This window comes from Podarcis cretensis, assembly GCF_951804945.1.
Source record: "Podarcis cretensis genome assembly, chromosome: 12".
Taxonomy (NCBI): domain Eukaryota; kingdom Metazoa; phylum Chordata; class Lepidosauria; order Squamata; family Lacertidae; genus Podarcis; species Podarcis cretensis.
Genome location: NC_137181.1, coordinates 22,112,589 through 22,133,235, shown reverse-complemented (window position 1 = coordinate 22,133,235; position 20,647 = coordinate 22,112,589). Strand labels below are relative to the sequence as shown.

General features: G+C 44.7%; 1 protein-coding gene across 1 annotated transcript in view; it reads left to right on the top strand.

The window, feature by feature from the left end:
• Positions 1–20,647, top strand: part of GPR158 (G protein-coupled receptor 158) — a 119,627-nt gene that overhangs the window by 77,221 nt on the left and 21,759 nt on the right. The window contains exons 5-7 of the mRNA XM_079948123.1: positions 43–111; positions 7,518–7,627; positions 19,842–20,080. Of these exons, the coding sequence (XP_079804249.1) occupies positions 43–111; positions 7,518–7,627; positions 19,842–20,080 (418 nt within the window). The remainder of the gene's footprint in view (positions 1–42; positions 112–7,517; positions 7,628–19,841; positions 20,081–20,647) is intronic.

Genomic DNA, 20,647 nt, shown 5'->3' with positions numbered 1-20,647 from the left:
GTGTCAGTCTAATTTCTTGTACCCGTTCGTTTTCGTTTCTAGAGCATTAAGGCATCTGGTCTCGTTCTCTTGGAGACTATCCTGTTTGGGTCACTGCTTCTTTACTTCCCGGTGAGTTACACTGTTTTGTTCTTAAGGAGTATAAAAGACAAGGCTGTGAGCTGTGCATCAGATGCAGAGCTTCCCTTCAATGTTTTGCATCTTCACACATCCCTGTCCTCACATGAACGATCATTGCCTGAAGGGCCTCATCTTAGAGGTGCTCTTAAGTTCTTTGAGACTCTGGGCTTAAAAGGTCTCATTGGAGGTTAGGCAGAGATCTTTAGACCAGGGCTGAGGCACCTGTTATCCCCCAGGTACTGTTGGACTCCAGTTCCCATCAGCCCAATGGTCAGGGAAGATGGGATTTGCAGCCCAATGCACCTGGAAGGCCGCAGGTTTCCCATTCCTGCTTTAGATGGTAGTGCTTATTTACTCCACCCACTTTAAAGTATGATAAGATAGCCCTGCCAAGTTTGGGGTCCGCTGCAGCTCATTCCTGCTAAGTAGAGTCCGAAGTCCTTCTCTCATAGCACCACTGCCTCCCCTTTATACATTCCTGAAATCTCTTAGATGTGGGCTGCTCACAGTAGCAATTTACGCTGCAACAGCCTGCCCTACACCATCCTCCGAAGAATTGTGGAGTCGCCACAACCATTTCCTTTTCTTCTTTTTAACTTAAGGGTGTTACACGATGTACCCAGAACCATTGTACACCAGCAGCACCTCATAAACAGGAGCTGGATCACAGCAGAGCTATACCAAAGGAAAGCAACACAGGGGCACACTTAGGAAAATACTGTGCTTCCGTGGCTCCCAGTCTTATTTATTAGCCAACAGGTTGTGAAAAATAGCTTGCAGACTTTATGCACCCCCTCTCCCCTCCTCTTTAAACAAAGCTATTGATGCCTAAACTAAGCTACAAAATCTGTCTACTGTTCTTTCAATATGTCTTGTATATAGAAGGGAAACCCAAATAATCTGTTGCCCTTCTGGCATTTGTTATAAAACAGGGAAATTGACTCAATCCCCCCCCCCCCCAATCCAGAATCAAGCAACATATATAGACACTGGGTTTTTCAGAAAACATACTGCTATTTTTGTTGTACGTGGGTACACTGTGGAACAATACAAGAAAAGAAAGACACTGATTTGTTTTGGTTAGAACACCTACCTTAGGGAACAGATGGCCATTATAGAACATGTAAAGGAAAGATGCTAAATACCTTTGCCTATTTCTAGCCTCTTACATTTATGAGATGAGAAAAGTGGCATAGAAAAACAGGAAGAGGAATAAAGACACATAGTTTGTTTAACAAACCATGAGTAAACCATCCACAGTAATCAAGCAAACCATGGTTTCTACAAAGCTTGGTTTCTTTTTTCCAACTGCTCTTGCCTTGTGCCTTTGTAGTCTGTGGAATGTCTTGGCTAAGGTGTTCAGAGTAACCATGGTTAAGGAGAAGGTACTGGATTCACATGTAATGCCATGCAATAGTTAAAACAAATCAAGGTTTGTAAGCAAACAACAAACCATGGCTTCAGATCTTGGTTTGTCGGCTGTAGACAAAGCTGTAACTATAGTTAAACTGCTGTTTACATAACACTAAGCCATGGTTTCGTTTATGTTTGACCCAGGCCACTCACAGTATATATGTTAGGAAAAGTATGGGAAGAAGGAAAACTAAGGATAGTTGTACAGTTCTTCTCGAGTTTGTTCATGTGGAAACATGCTGAGGCGACACTTTTCTGTTAGATAACTCTGTTTTCATCTCCTTGATTGAAATAAACATTTGATCTTGCCATCCAAGATTTATGCACCAGCTTGTGGAGCTTTGTGTATAAAGCCTATAATGAGGCCTAGATGAAAAGCTTCTTGTATTTAGTTTCTGTCACCCCTTTATTATCTTTTGATGCTTTTTCTCTCCGCCCGTCTGTTGCCAGTTGTTTCAGTTTGCATAATAACTACCACTTCTAGTGCCCAATGCATCCCTGTGAAGTCTGTTGTGTTGTTGTTGTTTTTAAAAAAGAAAGGAAACCAAAATTCCAAAAGTAACCCCCTGTACGCTCCTAATACCATAGCTCTGTTAAGATGACTGGAAACAGAGCACACTATTGCCCCATGTTATGGTTCTTGTTCTGAAATCTCCCCCAGATGAGAGCACCCAACTCAGGAGTTCTCTCAGAGGCCCCAAAGCCTTGTCTTTCCTTCAGAGAGATCTTGGGGGTGGAGGTCGTTGGCTCCTAGTATAAGAGGCTTAGGATGCTTCTCATCATTGAAGTCTCCCTGGGGACACTGTGCAAACTTCCTTCTCCCTTCCCTCCTCCCTCAGTTACTGTTCCTGCAAGGCAGGGGTGAGGACCCCTCCGCTTGTTTGGAAGAGGGATTCCTTGTTAAACCACTTGGGAAGGGGTAGCTTTGTGAGAGGAATGGGGTCCCCTAACAACTCTCAGCACCCATAACAAAATATACTTGGTGGGGCGCAGAGCCATGACAGCTTGCATTGTTATGATGCTGCTTGGAATGTATAGTGTAGATGGGGCCTATGTGTGTGCAAGCTGTACATGAGTATATTGGGGTGGGAACTGTGGCCTTCCAGATGTTGTTCAACTCCAGCTTCCATTGGCTCAATCCAGCATGGCAAATAATCTGGGATATCAGGAGCTGTAGTCCAGCAACACCTGGAAGGTCAACAGGTTCCCCACCCCTGCTGTATATATGCGTGAATGGGGACTCTCCATTTTGCATACTGCATGCACACACGGCCAATAAAGCTTCTTATCTGGTCTTTCCAAAAGTGAACCAAAGCCCCACGGATAAACATTTTAGTGCAATAATGCCTCTTGGGTTTCAGGACTCATCTCCTAGGGCTGCATTACTTCTTTTAATAAAACAAAACAGTGCACATTTCATTGCATTTAACAAAATTCGCATGCCCCTTGATTGTAAACAAAAACCTCCAAGTGCTTTACAGATAATGTAAAAAAATACATTGTAAGTGTCAGTAAAAATCAAAGTAGAAAAATAAAATTGAAACACAAATAAAAGCGACATTTAAAAATATACATTATAAGCTAAATTTACAGATTAAAATTGACTTCAACTTTACATGTTCATTGTATCCATCCATCCCTGAATGGAACTAGTTTCTTGTGTGCATTGCTGTTCAAGCACATGGAAGGAAATTCCACTGAAGTAATAGAAACATAGAATTGTAAAGTTGGAAGGGGCCACAAGGGCCATCCAGCCCAGCCTCCATCAATGCAGGAATCTTTTTGCCCAGTGTGGGACTAGAAGCCACAGCGCTTAGCTATCCCAAGTCTATGAGACTTCCTTCCTCATCACTTGTTTAGGATGAGTGTGTGGAGAACATAAAGCACATTGGCCCTAATTAAAGCAAATGCCACTTGGCATGTCACCAGGATGCTTTTGAAAATTTCATTTAGTGGCTTTATTTAGAATTTAAAAGAACTGACCTTAAGCAACTTTGCTCAGAGAGCCATTAATTATTATGATACTTATTAGCTGAGGGATGACATTTAAGAACACCGGTTTCCCTTTAATACCTGCTCCACAGAACAGCTAGAAAAGTAATTAGAGTTGCACACTTTGATTTCCCCTCCCCTCCCACAGTTTATTCTCCTGTAATTAACTTTATACATCTGAAGTAACTAGAAGCTTATTTGAACATCAGAAAATGTCTTAATGTTAGCCAACTCTCTTATTGTAGAGCAGGCATAGGCAAACTCTGGCCCTCCAGATGTTTTGGAACTACAATTCCCATCATCCCTAGCTAGCAGGACCAGTGGTCAGGAATAATGAGAATTATAGTCTCAAAAATCTGAAGGGCTGGAGTTTGCCTATGCCTGTTGTAGAGAGACTAAACTGGAAATGCTTGTTGTTATTCTCGTTTTGGCATATTGTAGCTGTGTCGATTCATCTATCCCCTTCATATGTTATATACTTGTTATATCCACTTGTATAGACAACTTTCCAATCCCCCCACAATAAAAACCCCCAGAAAACAAATTCTGTTTACATTTATATCCCACCTTGTCTTCAAAGAGCTCAAGGTGCGGCATTCACATTTTATCCCTGTGCGGTGGGTCGGGCTGAGAGAGGCAGTGTCTGCCCCAAACTCACCCAGGAGGCTATATGGGGATTTGAATCCTGCTCTCCCAGGTCCTAGTCTCGCATTCTAAAAAATAAATAAACCTTGCTCTACATCTTTAACTCTTACTTTTACATAATACAATCATACTTGGAATGTATAATCTACTTTGGCCCATAAAACAGCTACTGCTAGAGTGATCTATTGGTCAGGACCAATATAGCTAGCCCAGGCTTCCTCAAACTTGGCCCTCCAGATGTTTTGAGACTACAGTTCCCATCATCCATGACCACTGGCTCTGCTAGCTAACGATCATGCTAGCTAAGGATCAGTCCCTCACCATGGGACTGAAACTGCCTTGGTCGCGCTGGTTGATGATCTCCAGCGGGCTAGGGACAAAGGTGAGAGCTGTTTCCTAGTTCTGCTGGATCTCTCAGCGGTCTTTGACACCATCAACCATAACATCCTTCTGGACCATCTAGAGAGGCTGGGAGCTGGGGGCACTGTTATACAGTGGTTCCGCTCCTTTCTCCTGGGCCGTGTCCAGAAAGTGGTGGTGGGGGATGAGTGTTCAGACCCCTGGGCTCTCACTTGTGGGGTGCCTCAGGGTTCCGTCCTCTCCCCCATTCTTTTTAATATCTATATGAAGCCGCTGGGAGAGATCATCAGGGGGTTTGGACTGGGTGTTCATCAGTATGCAGATGACACCCAGCTCTACCTCTCCTTTAAATCAGAACCAGTGAAGGCGGTGAAGGTCCTGTGTGAGTGCCTGGAGGCGGTTGGAGGATGGATGGCGGCTAACAGATTGAGGTTGAATCCTGACAAGACAGAAGTACTGTTTTTGGGGGACAGGAGGCGGGTGGGTGTGGGGGATTCCCTGGTCTTGAATGGGGTAACTGTGCCCCTGAAGGACCAGGTGTGCAGCCTGGGAGTCATTTTGGACTCACAGCTGTCCATGGAGGCACAGGTCAAATCTGTGTCCAGGGCAGCTGTCTACCAGCTCCACCTGGTACGCAGGCTAAGACCCTACCTGCCCGCGAACTGTCTCACCAGAGTGGTGCATGCTCTAGTTATCTCACGCTTGGACTACTGCAACGCGCTCTACGTGGGGCTACCTTTGAAGGTGACCTGGAAACTGCAATTAATCCAGAATGCAGCAGCTAGACTGGTGACTGGGAGTGGCTGCCGGGACCACATAACACCGGTTCTGAGAGATCTGCATTGGCTCCCAGTAAGTTTCCAAGCATGATTCAAAGTGTTGGTGCTGACCTTTAAAGCCCTAAACGGCCTCGGTCCTGTATACCTGAAGGAGCGTTTCCACACCCATCGTTCAGCCCGGACACTGAGATCCAGCGCTGAGGGCCTTCTGGTGGTTCCCTCATTGCAAGAAGTGAGGCTACAGGGAACCAGACAGAGGGCCTTCTCGGTAGTGGCGCCCGCCCTGTGGAACGCCCTCCCATCAGATGTCAAAGAGATAAACAATTACCTGACATTCAGAAGACATCTTAAGGCAGCCCTGTTCAGGGAAGTTTTTAATATGTAACGCTGTACTGTTTTTAACACTTGATTGGGAGCCGCCCAGAGTGGCTGGGGAAACTCAGCCAGATGGGTGGGGTATAAATAATAAATAAATTATTATTATTATTATTATTGTTGTTGTTGTTATTATTATTATTATTATTATTATTATTATTATTATAGGCCAAAATCATCTGGAGGGCCGAGTTTGAGGAAGCCTGAGCTAGTCCATCAAAATATGGACACCAGTTTTATTTTTTTAAAAAAGTGAAATACCTTTGTTAGAAAAGTACAACTCTTGAGTATGAAGAGGTGAGTGCACCTCAGGTGTGGGGAACCTGTGGTTCTCCAGGTGTTGCTGTACTCCAAGTCCCGTCTTTCCTAGCCAGCATGGGCAATGGTCAGGGATGATGGGAGCTGTATCCAACACACTTATGCAAGCTGAGTTCTGGTTTGGTTGGTTGGTTGATTGGTTCTTTCAGCCCAGGTTATTGGCTTGTTTGAGGAGTAAACCCTACACAAATCTAGAGCGGAGACCCTAAAATGGTTAGATGGCCTTTTATGCCTTCTTCTGAAGCTAAGCTGGTTCCAAACACATTGCTCTGCTTTCCTCTGGGTGACATCAGTGAGGCCAAGGGGGAAGGGTCTTGTCATCTGGACAGTCCAGGGCCTCCATACATACTGAGGAGGTCACTTTGGTTCTGCTAGCTCATTGGTTTGAGTTAACCCCTGGAGGCACGCTCTGTTATCCCTCAAGACAGATGCCAACAACAACTTGAGAAGCTTTCCCTCTGCCTTGCCTGTCTTGCATTGCTCTGCCTTGCATTGTCTCTCAAACCCTTCCTTCCTGAATTCAGCCTCCGCTGAGACATCGGTAACTTAACAGAGTTGTTAGCTGGGTCTATACAGATCCCTGGTGGGGCCTCTTAACACATGGCTGCAGCAGGCTTTCCCCAGCGAAAGGGAAGAGAGTCGTGCTTGGCTGTGGTTAAGCAGTCAGATCTGAGAAATCTGAGAAGCTCCAAAGCTTGGATTTGGGTGCTCCTGGCGAAGTAGAATGACCAGGTGAAAAAGAGGACAGGACTCCTGAACCTTCTGCAGCTGTACAGAACAGGGGATTTTGGCAGGCGTAATTGCATGACAAGCTGCACGTGCTGAAATTCATCTCTGCAGCTTTGAAAGGTGCAGGAGTCCTGACTTTTCCTTCACCTTGCCACCTTGCTGGAGAGCTTCCGGCCTAAGCAAATCAAAAATCCCAAGTAAGACTCTTTGTACTAAGAGCTTTTGTTCTTTATTGTTCCATTCAGAGGCAAATTCACTAACAGCGCAGCATCGTGCTCCATAGGGGAAATGAAAGGAAAGTGATGTGTAATCTGAAAGCCAAAAAGCGATGATTAAAAATTATCAAGGAGGGGAGATGCTATGCTATAACTTTTCCTTCAAGACACTTTATTAAAACATTCATTTTTAGTTAAGCAGGCACATACCACTTAATTGAACCACTCTGGCAGCAAGTTTGTTTATTGCTATTATCTACACATCAGCATGGGTGCTTATTTCACGTTATAAATAGTGGGCTTTTATTTCTTCATTAAATATTACCGTATAGTCAGATGCAACTGAATGGGCTAGATTGCTCTTTACACTCCTTCAATTTAGGCTGCGAAAGATAAGTAAGCAACAAACACAGAAAGATAAAGTAGATAAACTCAGAAATCACTCAGAAACACTGGAAAAAGTGCAGCTCCCAGTTTCCAACCCTCGTTCTGTTTATGAACCAGGAAGGGCTTATGTGATTCACCTGAAGTTGCTACATATCTTCTGTATGTCTTTTGTTTTGTTTTATAGGTTATCATTTTGTACTTTGAGCCAAGCACATTTCGCTGTGTTCTCCTACGATGGGTTCGCCTTTTGGGATTTACTACTGTTTACGGAACTGCTACACTCAAGCTGCACAGGTACTACATATGTTATCATTTTTGTTTCTGGGTGAAGTGTAATTTCTGTGTAATTTCATTTTGCATGTGTGTGCGCGCGCACATGTACAGAGGAGATTGCAGTGATGATCTGTGATTTTTATATTTTTGGGGGGCACGGAAAACAGACTTCAAAGTTTTCATCTGCCTTTGGAAGCCTATGCTTAATTTCCCCAGTAGTCTAGAAACCAATAGCACAATCTTAGCGATGGAGGGGAGTGCTTTGGCTGCGGTGGACTCTGCCCTAAGAGAAACTCCAGCTTGCTGTCACCAGTTTTCCCACCAGCAGAAACTCGTAAAGCATTTAGGGGGCATTTTGGGATTGGGTGGGGATGCTGGAGGTTTTATATCCACAGGTTCCGAAGTCCTTCAGATCTCCTGAGCAGGGGTCTAATCCTTGGGTTTCTCCCTTGTACTACCCTGGAATGGTGCAGGAGAAACAACTGTGTAAAAAATAATGCCTCCCCCTCCTCACCTGGCTGCTGCAAGCGGCAGTTCTTTTGATGTAACTGTGGATCCTTTGATCCAGACATAGGCAAACTCGACCCTCCAGATGTTTTGGGACTACAACTCCCATCATCCCTAGCTAACAGGATGTGGTCAGGGATGATGGGAGTTGTAGTCCCAAAACATCTGAAGGGCCGAGTTTGCCTATGCCTGCAGTTTGATCCATCTTGGGCAGGAACTGAATTGCTCCACAAGAATGTTTGTTTATGAGAGATATTTAATTATACACTGGACGAAACTATTGGAAAAGCTGCCCTTGGAGGAAATCCTTTAATAATGTACGTTCTGCAGTGATGTGGAAATTTCAGGAGCAGTAACAGTGCCTAATTCACTGGGAGTCAACTTTGCATTAATCCACCTGGCTGCTGTCAATAAATTCCTTGGTAAGATGTGATTGGCGATTAAAGCTTTATCTAGAAATGGTTGCCTAATAAGGCAAAAATAATAATAATGATGATGCTATCAAGGTCCCATTTGAGCATAACCATGTTAATCTCATTTGAATGTTTCACAAAAGCTGGCCTCTTCTATGGGCTTTTGGAATACCGCTTACCTTTCTGTGTTGTGGAATGGGGCCAGCCTGTTGCCATGGCAGCCTTGGTTTTGAATCTTCCAGCTGCAGGGAGATGTAACAGCCCTCTCCCCACAGCTGGAAAATTTGCCCTCTAAGGCAGGCGCAAATTCATGGAGAATATATCCGTCAATGGCTACCAGCCATGATGGTTGTGCTCTTTCTCCACTGTAGGCGGCCATATGCCCCTGAGAGCCAGTGGCTGAGAATCAGAGGTAGGGCAAATATTGTTGTACTCAGGTCCTTCTAGCAGAGACATCTGGTTGGCCACTGTGAGAACATGATGCTGGACTGGATGGGCGATTGGCCAGATTTATTTTATTTACTAAATTTGTATACCGCCCTATACCCGCAGGGCTCAGAGTGGTTCACAAGATAAAAGCGCAATATAAAAGCACAAAATACACAATCAAAAGAAAAAGAAAAACCAACCCAATACCCTCACAAACATTTTAAAAGGGCACTGGATGTCAATCAGCCAACGGCCTGGTTAAAGAGGAATGCTTTTGCCTGGCACCTAAAAGTGTATAATGAAGGTGCCAGGCAAACATTCCTGGGAGAGTATTCCACAAACAGGGAGCCACTGCAGAAAAGGCCCATTCTCATGTTGCCACCCTCCTCTCATGGAGGAGGCACACAAAGAAGGGCCTTTGAAGATGACCTCAGGCTCATATGGAAAGAGGTGGTCCTTGAGGTGGATCCAGCAGGGCTCCTCTGATGTTATTACAACACATTGTAGTAGTCCAAACTACAGGTTACTAGAGCATAGACAGCCAAAGCCAGGCTACCCCTGTCCAGAAAGTGCTACCATCTTTGAGCTACCGACTGTAGCTAGCTAGCAGAAGGCACCTTGTGCCACCGAGAGCGCTTGAGCCTTCAATGGCAGTGCTGTCTCCAACAGCCTCTGTAGGCTGGGCACCTGCTCCTTCATGGGGAGAATAATCCTATCCAAAACAGGATATATCCCTCACTTCTGGACAGAGGAGCAACTCACAAACAGTGTCCCTGTCTTATTTTGATAGTATTTCAGTATGTTCTTTCAGTCCGGATTTTCCTGAATACTTCTTTTAATTGCAAACTGATGCAAACTGATGTGGGAATGGGGAGAACTGAATTTAAGACTGGAGAAATAACAAACCAAGAGGCGTTGAAACTGGCAGCTTCATCCATCCTTAGCTGCAGCTTGACCCTGTGCCCAAACCACACTGTGTAAAAAAAAATATCCCATCATTTCCACTGTGGATTATTTGTGCACAGCTTGGAGCTGTACTGTTGCCCTCTCATTCCATTTGTGCATTTGAAAACAGAACTACACAAATTATGTTTACTTTGGTAGTAATGCCTATACTTGCCACGCTATGATCTTTGCTGCTATATCACTTGTAGCATTCCAAGCAAAGAGAGCTGCCAGGCTTATATCAGGCTTCAAAGCAAGACTAAACGGTTTACAGAAGTGTTAATGGGATGTATCACTGCACAGCTTGAGGTCACTGGTTATGCTACAGAAGCAGCAGCTGAAGGCTTGGAGGCTTTTTGTGGGAGCCTGGGAAATGACAACGGAGCTCTGCTTTGGGCAGACATATGAAGTGGCTTGATGCTGGATTGGGGCCAGACATTGAGGACCTGATTAGACTTTGCATGATTTGTGTGCGCGCGTGTGCGTCCTCTTTTGTTGCTGCTATTGTTAAATTGCGGTTGTGCAAGGGAGCAACTTGATTCCATAGCATGTGGGGAGGGGAAATGTAACCCCTTTCCCCTGGTGCAATCCTGATCTGCATCAGGGCCCCCTGTACCACCTATTTGTCCCGGGATCCACCACAGCCACTGTTTGCTATTAGTGCTAATGACAATGATCCCCTTGGGGCAAACAGCAGCACCCGCCTGCCCCGTGTGTGTTTGTGTGTCCAGATCAAGATCATGGTGGAGTCAAAGGATTAAATGCTTGTCTCCACCCACATCATGGTCTTGATCCAGAATGGATGCGAAACTCAAGATGAACAGCCAAAGGCCAGTCACATCTACTTTGGAATTCAGGGCACTCGTCCATTTAGCTCAGGGTTGTTGATTCTGACTGGAAGCTGCAGCAGCTGTTTAATCTCTCAGGAGAGATTTTCTTCAACCCTGCTCCTTTTTTACCTGGAGATTCTCAGGAACAACCTGGGGGCTTCACTGATGCAAAACATGTGCCCTGCCAATAACTTCTAGTCTGTTGATTGTTTTACTTGTTTACAGATCAGAGGAACACACAGGTGAGTTGTATTTTTGTTATCTCTTTGATGGGCTTGGCTCCTAAGGCTGAAGTCCTATAACGCACAAACTTAGATGTAAATGCTAGGGAGCTACTTTTGAGTAGATATCTGTAGGATTGCACAGCTAGATAAGTGAAGATAAGGAAGTTCATGGAAAGAAAGTTCTTCCTGATGTTTAGTCAGAATCTCCTTTCTTGTAATTTGAATCCAGTGGTTTGGGTCTTAGCCCTTGGAAGCAGTGGAAAACAAGTTTGCTCCATGTTCCATGTGACAGCCCTTTTCAGGGGTCAGCAAACTTTTTCAGAAGGGGGCCGGTCCACTGTCCCCCAGACCTTATGGAGGCCGGACTATATTTTTTTGGGGGGGGGGGTGAATGATTCCTATGCCCCACAAATAAGCCAGAGATGTAAAAACACCAGCCCCCCCCCACTGGCAGAGGAAGAGGAGTGCGGGGGGAGCCCACTGCCCCTGGCAGCATGATCCCCACGGCGCCATCGCGGCTGCCCCCCCCCACTGGGCGCCCTGCCCCCAGGACGCACTCCCTGCCCCTGCGGGCGGTGCACCCCGCCCCCGCCTGCTCTCCGCCCCCGGTGCCGGAGCATGAAGCTCCGCCACTGGCCCCACAAATAACCCAGAGATGCATTTTAAAATAAAAGGACACATTCTACTCATGTAAAAACACGCTGATTCCCGGACTGTCCATCGGCTGGATTTAGAAGGTGATTGGGCCGGATCCAACCCCCGGACCTTAGTTTGCCTACCCATGCTTTAGATATTTGAAGCTAATGCTATGGCTTTTTTTGCTGCTGCATCACACTGTTGTCTTATATTAAAGGTTGCGGTCTACCAAGACTCCTAGATCCTTTCTGCTTGTACTGCTGTCAAGTCAGATGCCCCTCCCCTAAAAAAATCCTATATTTGTGCATCTGTTTATTCCTGCTTAAGTTCAAAAATTTACATATACCCTTATTGAAATGAAGCCTCTCCCTTTGGAATAAAAAAGGTGAACGAGGGTAGTATTCGGGAAATTGTAAATCTCCCTTATCCACTAGAAGAAGGATATGCACTTCTATTTGAAGCACAGAGTATAATTAAGGGAACTCATCTCCACTAGAGCTTGAAGTTAATTGATCTGTTTAAGTGACAATAATCAATAGCATGCATAATATATGCAGAGGTGAAGTCTGGTCTCATGCAGGAGCACTCCGCAGCTGGGTACCTTTTTGCTTGCAGAACCTCTTGCCAAAGTGAGCTTAATCAGAGCAGAAAGAATCTTTCCTTCTGCCATAGCTTTTCAGAGGTTGGCAGTGCACATTATTTTCCTATCAATTTACCTTTTTTTTTTTTTTTTTGCCTTTTTGAAAGAGATGGGTCATTTCCATCTCCATCCCATAGGAATAGTCCTTTAGCTGCCAATCTTTCTCAGCAGTAAGTCTCACTGAACATACTTGGACACGCTTCGGTGTAAACGTGCCGCAGGATTGCAGTGTTCCAAAATGTCTTACGAGACTTTTCCTGCAACAGCACATGCATAGAAGTTAGCTTCGTTGTTATATTCAGAATCAACTTTTCACCAGGCTCATGAAAGCCCGTTGGTCTTTTTGTGGTGAAAAGCTTGACTTTAGTAATAAGTGGCTGTTATCTAATTAATTTACTTGGAAAACCCACTAGAAGAATTGCATAGTGTCATATTAAATGGCACTGTTAGTATTCTTCCAGCACGACTTCTCAAAGGTACCCCTGCCCGTACGGGCCAGTCGTGTCCGACTCTAGGGTTGTGCGCTCATCTCACTTAAGAGGCCGGGAGCCAGCACTGTCCGAAGACACTTCCGAGTCACGTGGCCAGCGTGACGAAGCTGCTCTGGCGAGCCAGCACCAGCGCAGCACACGGAAACGCCGTTTACCTTCCCGCTATAAAGCGGTACCTATTTATCTACTTGCACTTAGGGGTGCTTTCGAACTGCTAGGTGGGCAGGAGCTGGGACCGAAAGACGGGAGCCCACCCCGCCGCGGGGATTCGAACCACCGACCATACGATCGGCAAGTCCTAGGCACTGAGGTTTTACCCACAGCGCCACCCGCGTCCCGACGACTTCTCAAAGTGCCTACTAAATCAGAGAGGAACAAGTGACTGGGGGTTGGGGGACTTTCTTGAAGCAATGGCTTTCATTTACTAGAGAAAACCCTTCCATATCAAAGCAGAAAAAGTGAATAAATTGGCAGCCAATAAGAACAAAAATAGGAAATATTTTTAAATTTATTTTGTGTTGCATGCATGGTACCCCCCAGCAGCCTTTGGTGACGGGTGCCCACAACATTTTCTCAAAATTCAAGATGTGCCCACTTTGTTCAAAAAGGTTCACGATCCCTTTTTCTAAATCGTTTATTAGTTTTGGAGATTATTAGGAGCCTTCGCTATGCGCAACTATACTACTGACTAAACATGCACAGCTAAGAAGGTGAATTTTATTTTTCGGCTCTGATACATTTTTAAAACATATCTGTGTTTTTGTTTTTTAAAAGAGAGCCAGTATTAAAATATATTTCCTGCATGTGAAGAAATTTGTCATGAAACTCCTGTTGGTTTTTAAACAGCAAAAGAAGTTATCTAGGGAGCAAGCGCTGCCTGAATTTTGAACAGTGCCACATCTAATAGCTTTGTTCTCTCAAGCCTAGTCTGAACTGGCAGGTTGCTTGGTTCCACAAGGTTTTGTTATAAGAGGTGCAAATTCAGCTGAAACAGTTGACTCCAGTTTGGACCCGCTGGTTATAAAGGAAGTTTTGAATGCATTGTGCAGGAGAGGATTACTAGAGACCATGACTCAGATCTATTTTCATGTGTAAGCTTCCTGATAAATATTGACCTTGAAATCTTTTGTACTCCTTGTTCTGGAAAACTTTGATAAGGGAAAAAGTAGGCAAATGGCTGATGGGTGAGATAGTGATCTCTCAGTGCTTTTTAGAAGCAAATAATTAGCTTGCCCCAGCACCAATACAATATGAAGGATTTTATAATTGTTTAAGAAGAACACTGTGACAAAGACAGTGACCCATCTGTAATGTAGGGTGTATTAATATTTGGATGTACAATTTGAAGGCATCCCACAAGATGTGACCTACACAAGCGCCTGTCCAGGTGGACTTTGTCTGCGATTGTTTTGAAGGCCCTGCTGAGTTCAGCTCTGGAGTTGTCACAGCCCCTCATCATCCCAAGGGCCACATTGCTCATTAGACAACTTTCTGAGGGCCACAGGCAGTGCCTGACAAGCTCATTTTTAAAAGCAACTTGTTTTAGTTCTAGTTTATCCTGTCCAAAGTGGAACTAATTTCAGTATGTCCTTTTACAGAATGAACTCGTTAAGTTCAAGTTCCTCCAAATGAAGCTTTTAGTTTGTTAAGAAGTTTGTCCTCAGCAAATATAAAAATAAAATAAATCAGCATTCTTAATGTTACAAGCTGCTGTGCTAAAGTATGGGGCCCGAAAGCAAATAAGGGGCCACGTACAATTAATAAGATGTCTGACAGACAGCATGTCCACAGGTGAAGCTTTCCCTATGATAGTGTTTCCATACTAGAAAAGGCTTACCCTGTTTAATTTGTGCCAGACCACAGCTGTTAAAGGCACAGTGCATCATTTGCTGTGTTCCTGGACCTACGTTTATTGCTGTAAGATGCTCCTGTTGGAAGAGAGTGAATCTCCGCAGCAGGGAAGATGCCAAGTGCCCTTAGCAACAGCAGCACCTCCGCATCCACCTAATAAGCCTTATAATGTTGTTTTGCAAACAATTCAGATAGTAAATGTTGAATAATTGATGGGTGGCAGGGATTAATGGCTGCCCCTCCCCCAAATAATTCTTCCATTTGATGAAGCATGAAGTTAGATCTAATCCTGGAGATATCATCAGTTATTATTTGTATTGTCTGGAGGACTTCTTTGTTTTTTGAATAGCTGCTATAGCTTGGAGAGTTTATAACTGTAATTTGTAGTTTTGCATTTGATGCACATATACCCACATTTGCTTACATGCATAGTTGTTCAGCTTCAAATAATCATTCTTTTTGGCATCATTTCATTGTCACTTTGGTTCCCGAGACTTTGTTTTTCCTAGCCAAGAAAACAGTTGTTCTATAGGTCCCTCAGGGCACATATGAGTGAGAGCTTTGGCTTCCTGTCCAGCACATTTATACAAAGCAAGGGACGTTACCTAATCTGGCAAAGAATAAAAATTCTGGCTGGCTTTCCCGTCAGCCCCATCTGCTGTGTAGATGGGTTGCAAATCAGCGTCAGCTGGTCTTGGAGCACACTTGGAACTATGGAAAGCAAATGACACTTAGCAAGTCTATCCGGCTCTCTTAAAAAACTCTGGGCGGACAGGCAGACAGGTTCACAACCAGGTGGTAGAAAAGAGGCATACAACTAAAGCAGTGGGGACTAACCAGTTTTCCTCCAGGTGTTGCTGAGCTACAATCCCTGTCATCTCTGACCATTGGTCATGCTGGCTGGAGCTGGTGGGCATTGTAGGGCCACAAGTTTAGCCACCTCCTTGGGTTCTTATCCTGCCACCTGCAGTGCATCATCCATCAGTAAGGTAAAGGTAAAGGACCCCTGACAGTTAAGTCCAGTCGCGAATGAGTCTGGGGTTGCGGTGCTCATCTCGCTTTACTAGCCAAGGGAGCCGGCATTTTCCTGCAGACTGTTTTTCCGGGTCGTGTGGCCAGCATGACTAAGCCGCTTCTGGCAAAACCAGAGCAGTGCACGGAAACGCTGTTTACTTTCCTGCCGGAGCAGTACCTATTTATCTATTTGCATTTTGATGTGCTTTCGAACTGCTAGGTTGACAGGAGCTGGGACCGAGCAACGGGAGCTCACCCCGTCGCGAGGCTACATTCCAGCCCTGCAAAAGTCAGAGGTTTCTACAACCACCGACCTTCCATTTGGCAAGCCCGAGGCTCAGTGGTTTAGACCACAGCGCCACCCGTGTCCCAATATCATCCATCAGTAGCTTCAGCCATATTGCAAAGACACATATTTTTGCCCTGACCCATAAGCTGGAACGTCATTATTGATGAGTTTCTTTCTTCGTAATTCTGTTTTCTGTTTTTATAATACTATTTCACTGTTCTTTTGTTTCTGTTTTATTGTACTATTTTATGTTGTGTTTTTTGTATCTATACTGCTAAGAGTGTTTTTTTAAAAAAAGTTTAAGCAGTTCAAAAATACTTGGGCCAATCACTGCCTCTCAGCCTAACCTACCCCACAAAGTTGTTGTGGTAATTAAATAAGGCAGGGTAGGGACCAGATACGACACCTTGAGCTTCTTGGAGAAAAAGGTGGGGTGGGGAGGGGCGGTACCTCTAGCGGGGGGCACATCGTACTCCTTCTGGTTTAGTTTGTCTACCTTTGGTCCCCACCCTGCATTCAGCTCTCACCTGTGGCTCTCAGGAGATGTCAGCATGCAACCGTGGCCACACCCTGGGGAACAGCTTCGACTGGCCAGCTCAACCAGGTGGAGGTAGCCGATGGGTCTCAAACCCTCATTGAGTTGGAGACTCCCCCTGCATGCAAATAGAGTCATACCTCATGTTACGTTTGCTTCATGTTATGTTTTTTCAGGTTGCTTCCTGCGGCGACCCGGAAGTACCGGATAGGGTTACTTCCGGGTTTCGCCGCTTGCGCATGCACACAAGCGCCAAATCGCACCGCACACCTGCGCAGATACAGCGCTTCAGGTTGCGGGCTTTTCATGTTGTGAATGGGTCTCTGGAATGGATCCCATTCACTGTACAGGCTCCAGCAGATTGAACGGACGAGACCAAGAACGGGTCCAGTGATCAAGAAGGGCGTTTTTGCACATGCTATAGAAGGAAGTGAGGCTCATCAACCTGGAAAGGTAGCCCTTCAAGAGAAGGAAAACTCTGATCCTAAACTTCCACTGGGAAAAGAAAAGGCAAAGGATTGAACCCTACACAAATCCAGAGTGGAGTCCTTGTACTCCTCCCAGCAGCTCCTGCAGTCCTGCTGGTGCCAAGCATATTGTTTTCCTTTGGACCCAAGGACTTCCATACACACTGCCCAGGCTTGCAACCTAGAGAGGTCACTTTGGTGCTGTTAACACAACGATTTGACTTCATTCCCCGGAAGTGAACTCTCTCAAGGCAGACAGATGCCACCAACAACAAACACATAGAAATAAAATAAATAAATAAAATAAACCTTGCTGTTGACACTGGAGATTTTTGGGCCTAGCTGGGCAAGGGAGCAGATTGATTTGGGCTGTGTAATTTTCAGCTCCTCTGCTCTTTCCTTGACTCGCCCAAAGTTGAGGCTGGTGCAGTTCATCATTTTCTCTCTGACTGCAAGCCAAGGCCCCCAAGTCAGCAGTGTGTTAGCACAGCCTGTTAGGAAGCCAAGTAACAGCAGAAAAGGAGGAGGAGGAGAAGGGAAAACACTGCCCTGGCCAATCTGTTCCCCTCTTTCCTGAGCCATCTTTCTCTCTCTCTCTCTCCTCCTTCAGACTGCCAAGCACAGCTAAGCAGCATGCGAACAAGCCCCACTGGGAAGGGAGACAAATAACAGGGAGGAGAAGGGAATGCACTGCCAAGCTGCCATAGCCCTTTCTAGGGATGGGGGAGACTTAGTTCCCATGTAAAGGTGAACGTACCCAATCCGCACTTTCCAAAACAAGGTGCGAACCAAAATACAACCATCCTTTGAACTTCTCCGAATTTTGCAAAAAAGTTCTCTAGCCAAGTAATGTGTGAAAAAACCACATATCTTAAAGTGTGCACATTGTGTGTGTGTAAATAACATAGAAAAAAGCGTGTTAGGGAAGGTTTTGCTTTGCAAACTTGTTCCTGCTGGGCAAGATTGCACACACAAAAAAAGTGTATATTTGGAGAAATTTGCACTGAAATGCTGGTGAATTTTCATTATTAATTTTTTTAATATGAATTTTTTAAATGTGTAGAGCTGAAAGCAAGCTCTGGTACCAGCTCTTAAAGTTATCGTTATGACAGCCATTGGGGCTAGGAGCCATTCAAACCCTTACTCTCCTGGCAGATTTTCCCCCCTGCCCAGCCCCTGGCTGGGAGGGAGGGAAAGGCGTCAAGCCTTGCTTGCAGCACTCAGACTTCACCATCTGTCTGCTTATCCAGGTACCAGGCAGACTCAGCCCTACCTAGTTTCCCAGATGGGGGGGGGGGCTCACCTCCTGCCCACCATAGAAACAAGTAAGCAGTGAGGTCAGGGTTATATAAGGGGGCAGCGATGATGACAACATCCAAAAGCCAAAAGAAAGATCCAAAATGCAGAATGCATTGTGGCAGGGGAGGGGGGAAATTTGTGGGAGTGAATAATTTACTTTGTTGTAAATAGTAGGTGTGACTTTTCCGGCTCAGTGGTTCGCTAGATTTTTATCTCAATTCTCCCAGGCTCTTTTGTTGATGACATGGGTAAGAAACAGGACACCCAGGTGTTCTAAAAATAATTGTTGTAACTGATATTTATTTGATCCTTACATACTGCACACTTTATAGATACAGAATCCTGTAAAGATGCCCTTGGCTTTTATGGTATGTTTGTTTTCTCTGGTGCATGTAGCCAAAAGGCAGCAGCAATAGTTCAGTGCTATGGTGGGGTAACTGGGGGTTTTACCAATCATGCAGCGCTCTGCTCTTCCCCAAACACACATTTATGTGCTATTGGCAGGGCAGGTCCAAGACATTTTGCTGCCCGAGGCAATAGACAAAACGGTTCACACACACCCCAAACCCATGTCCAAAAAAACAGGAGTTGACTGTTCATCACTGGCAAATGGACAGTGTCTTCCACAACATTTGAGGGCAGCAGACTGGCTTAGGGAGTATAGAGCAGGCACACAGAGTTCTGTTCTCTCCCTGACCCTCAGAGTCTACCGCCTGAAGCGTTCACCTCACCCTGCCTAATGGTAGAGTCAGCCCTAGCCCTCCTAAGTACTGAGAAGCGGGGAAGGCTCTTTAATTTAAAGAGCCAGTTCACTAGCATGGTGGCTTGAAATACATTTCTTTGGCTGCCTTGATTTCACTGTGCTTGCCTTGGTGCACATTGCTGCTTGCCAGCAGAAGCTGCTGGGAAGAGAGGAGTTCAGGGCAATTAAAAAAAATAAAATCATTTTATAAGTTGTACCTGTATGTCCTTGTTTCTCAATTTGATCCTTTTACATGATTTTGTATGTTTTGTAGCATTTTATGTATTGTGAGCTGCTGTTATTTTTTACTGATTAGATTAGTAATTCTTTATTGTAATTTATTTGTTTGCTGATTTTACTGATTACTATTAGATTTTAATGGATTATTGAAAATGGCTTTATTTGATACAAATCATTTATTTTAAAGTTATTGTGATTTTTTAAATATTGGATCAGATTGTCACTATTAATGTTTGATGTTTTATTATGTTTTTATATGTGTTGGAGGCCATCCAGTGTGGCTGGGGCACCACAGCCCAGATGTGTGGGGTATAAATAAAAAAATATTATAATATTATTATTGCAATATTTTTAAAAATAATAAGAAGAAATTTTTTTAAGGAAGCTGCGTAGCAGGAGTGGCTAATCTGTGGCCCTCCAGAGATTAATGGATCACAGCTCCCATTGTCCCAAACTATTGACCTTGCCAGGGTGATGAGCATGGAGTTAATCAAAGCTCTGGAGTCCAACATAGCTTGATGGTACGGCACATGAAGATCTCAGTGATCCGGCAGGGGTATAAGGGATCGGGTATCCTTAAGCTGTTCTGGACCCAAGTTGCCAACTGCCTTGTAAATTACGGCAAGTACCTTGAATCTGAGCCGGTGATTGTATTGTGATGTTGTGTCTATTTGATTGCACAGGGTTTTGAAAGTGTTCCTGTCACGGACTGTTCAGCGAATGCCATACATGACAGGCGGGCGCGTGATGAAGATGCTGGCTGTGATATTCCTGGTGGTGCTTTGGTTCCTAATAGGTTGGACTGCTGCCGTCTGCCAAAACCTGGAGCGAAACATTTCTCTCGTTGGCCAAGGACAAACCTCAGATCACCTGATCTTCAGCATGTGCCTGATAGACCGGTGGGATTATATGATGGCTATTGGTAAGTTGCCTTTGCTGCTGTTGTTTTCCTTTGGTCATTATTTTGCTTGTTTAAGACATTTATAACACACCTTTCCTTATAAAAAGCCTAATGATAAAATCACATCACAACCTGACAATTTAAATATATCAGTTACAAAAGCAATGCACTGCAAACAATAACAGTACTACATCCATAGAAGCTGTTCAGCAAATTAAAACAAATTCCTCCTGCATTTGTTCTTCACTCTCCAATCCTACAGTTTCTCTGTCTTTGTCTCTCATCTCCTGGCTTTTCCAGGCTCTTCCAGATCCTTTCTTCCAACCCCCCTTTTCCCAATGCTCACTCCTCAGTGTCCAGCCAGTCCCTGACACTGAGTATACAATAATTTGTAATTTTTTATTTTTTTTTTAAAAAAAAACCTATGGTCTATTGGCTTCCAGATGTCAGCTCAAGCAGTGGAATGGAGCAAATAGCCAGTTTTCTAGACCTATGGCTCAGTTAATAGCTGCAAAAAAGGCTTGAAGTCAGATTTCAAACAGAAAACTACTGAAAAGTTTCAGCTAGCAATTCAGAAACGAGCTCTCT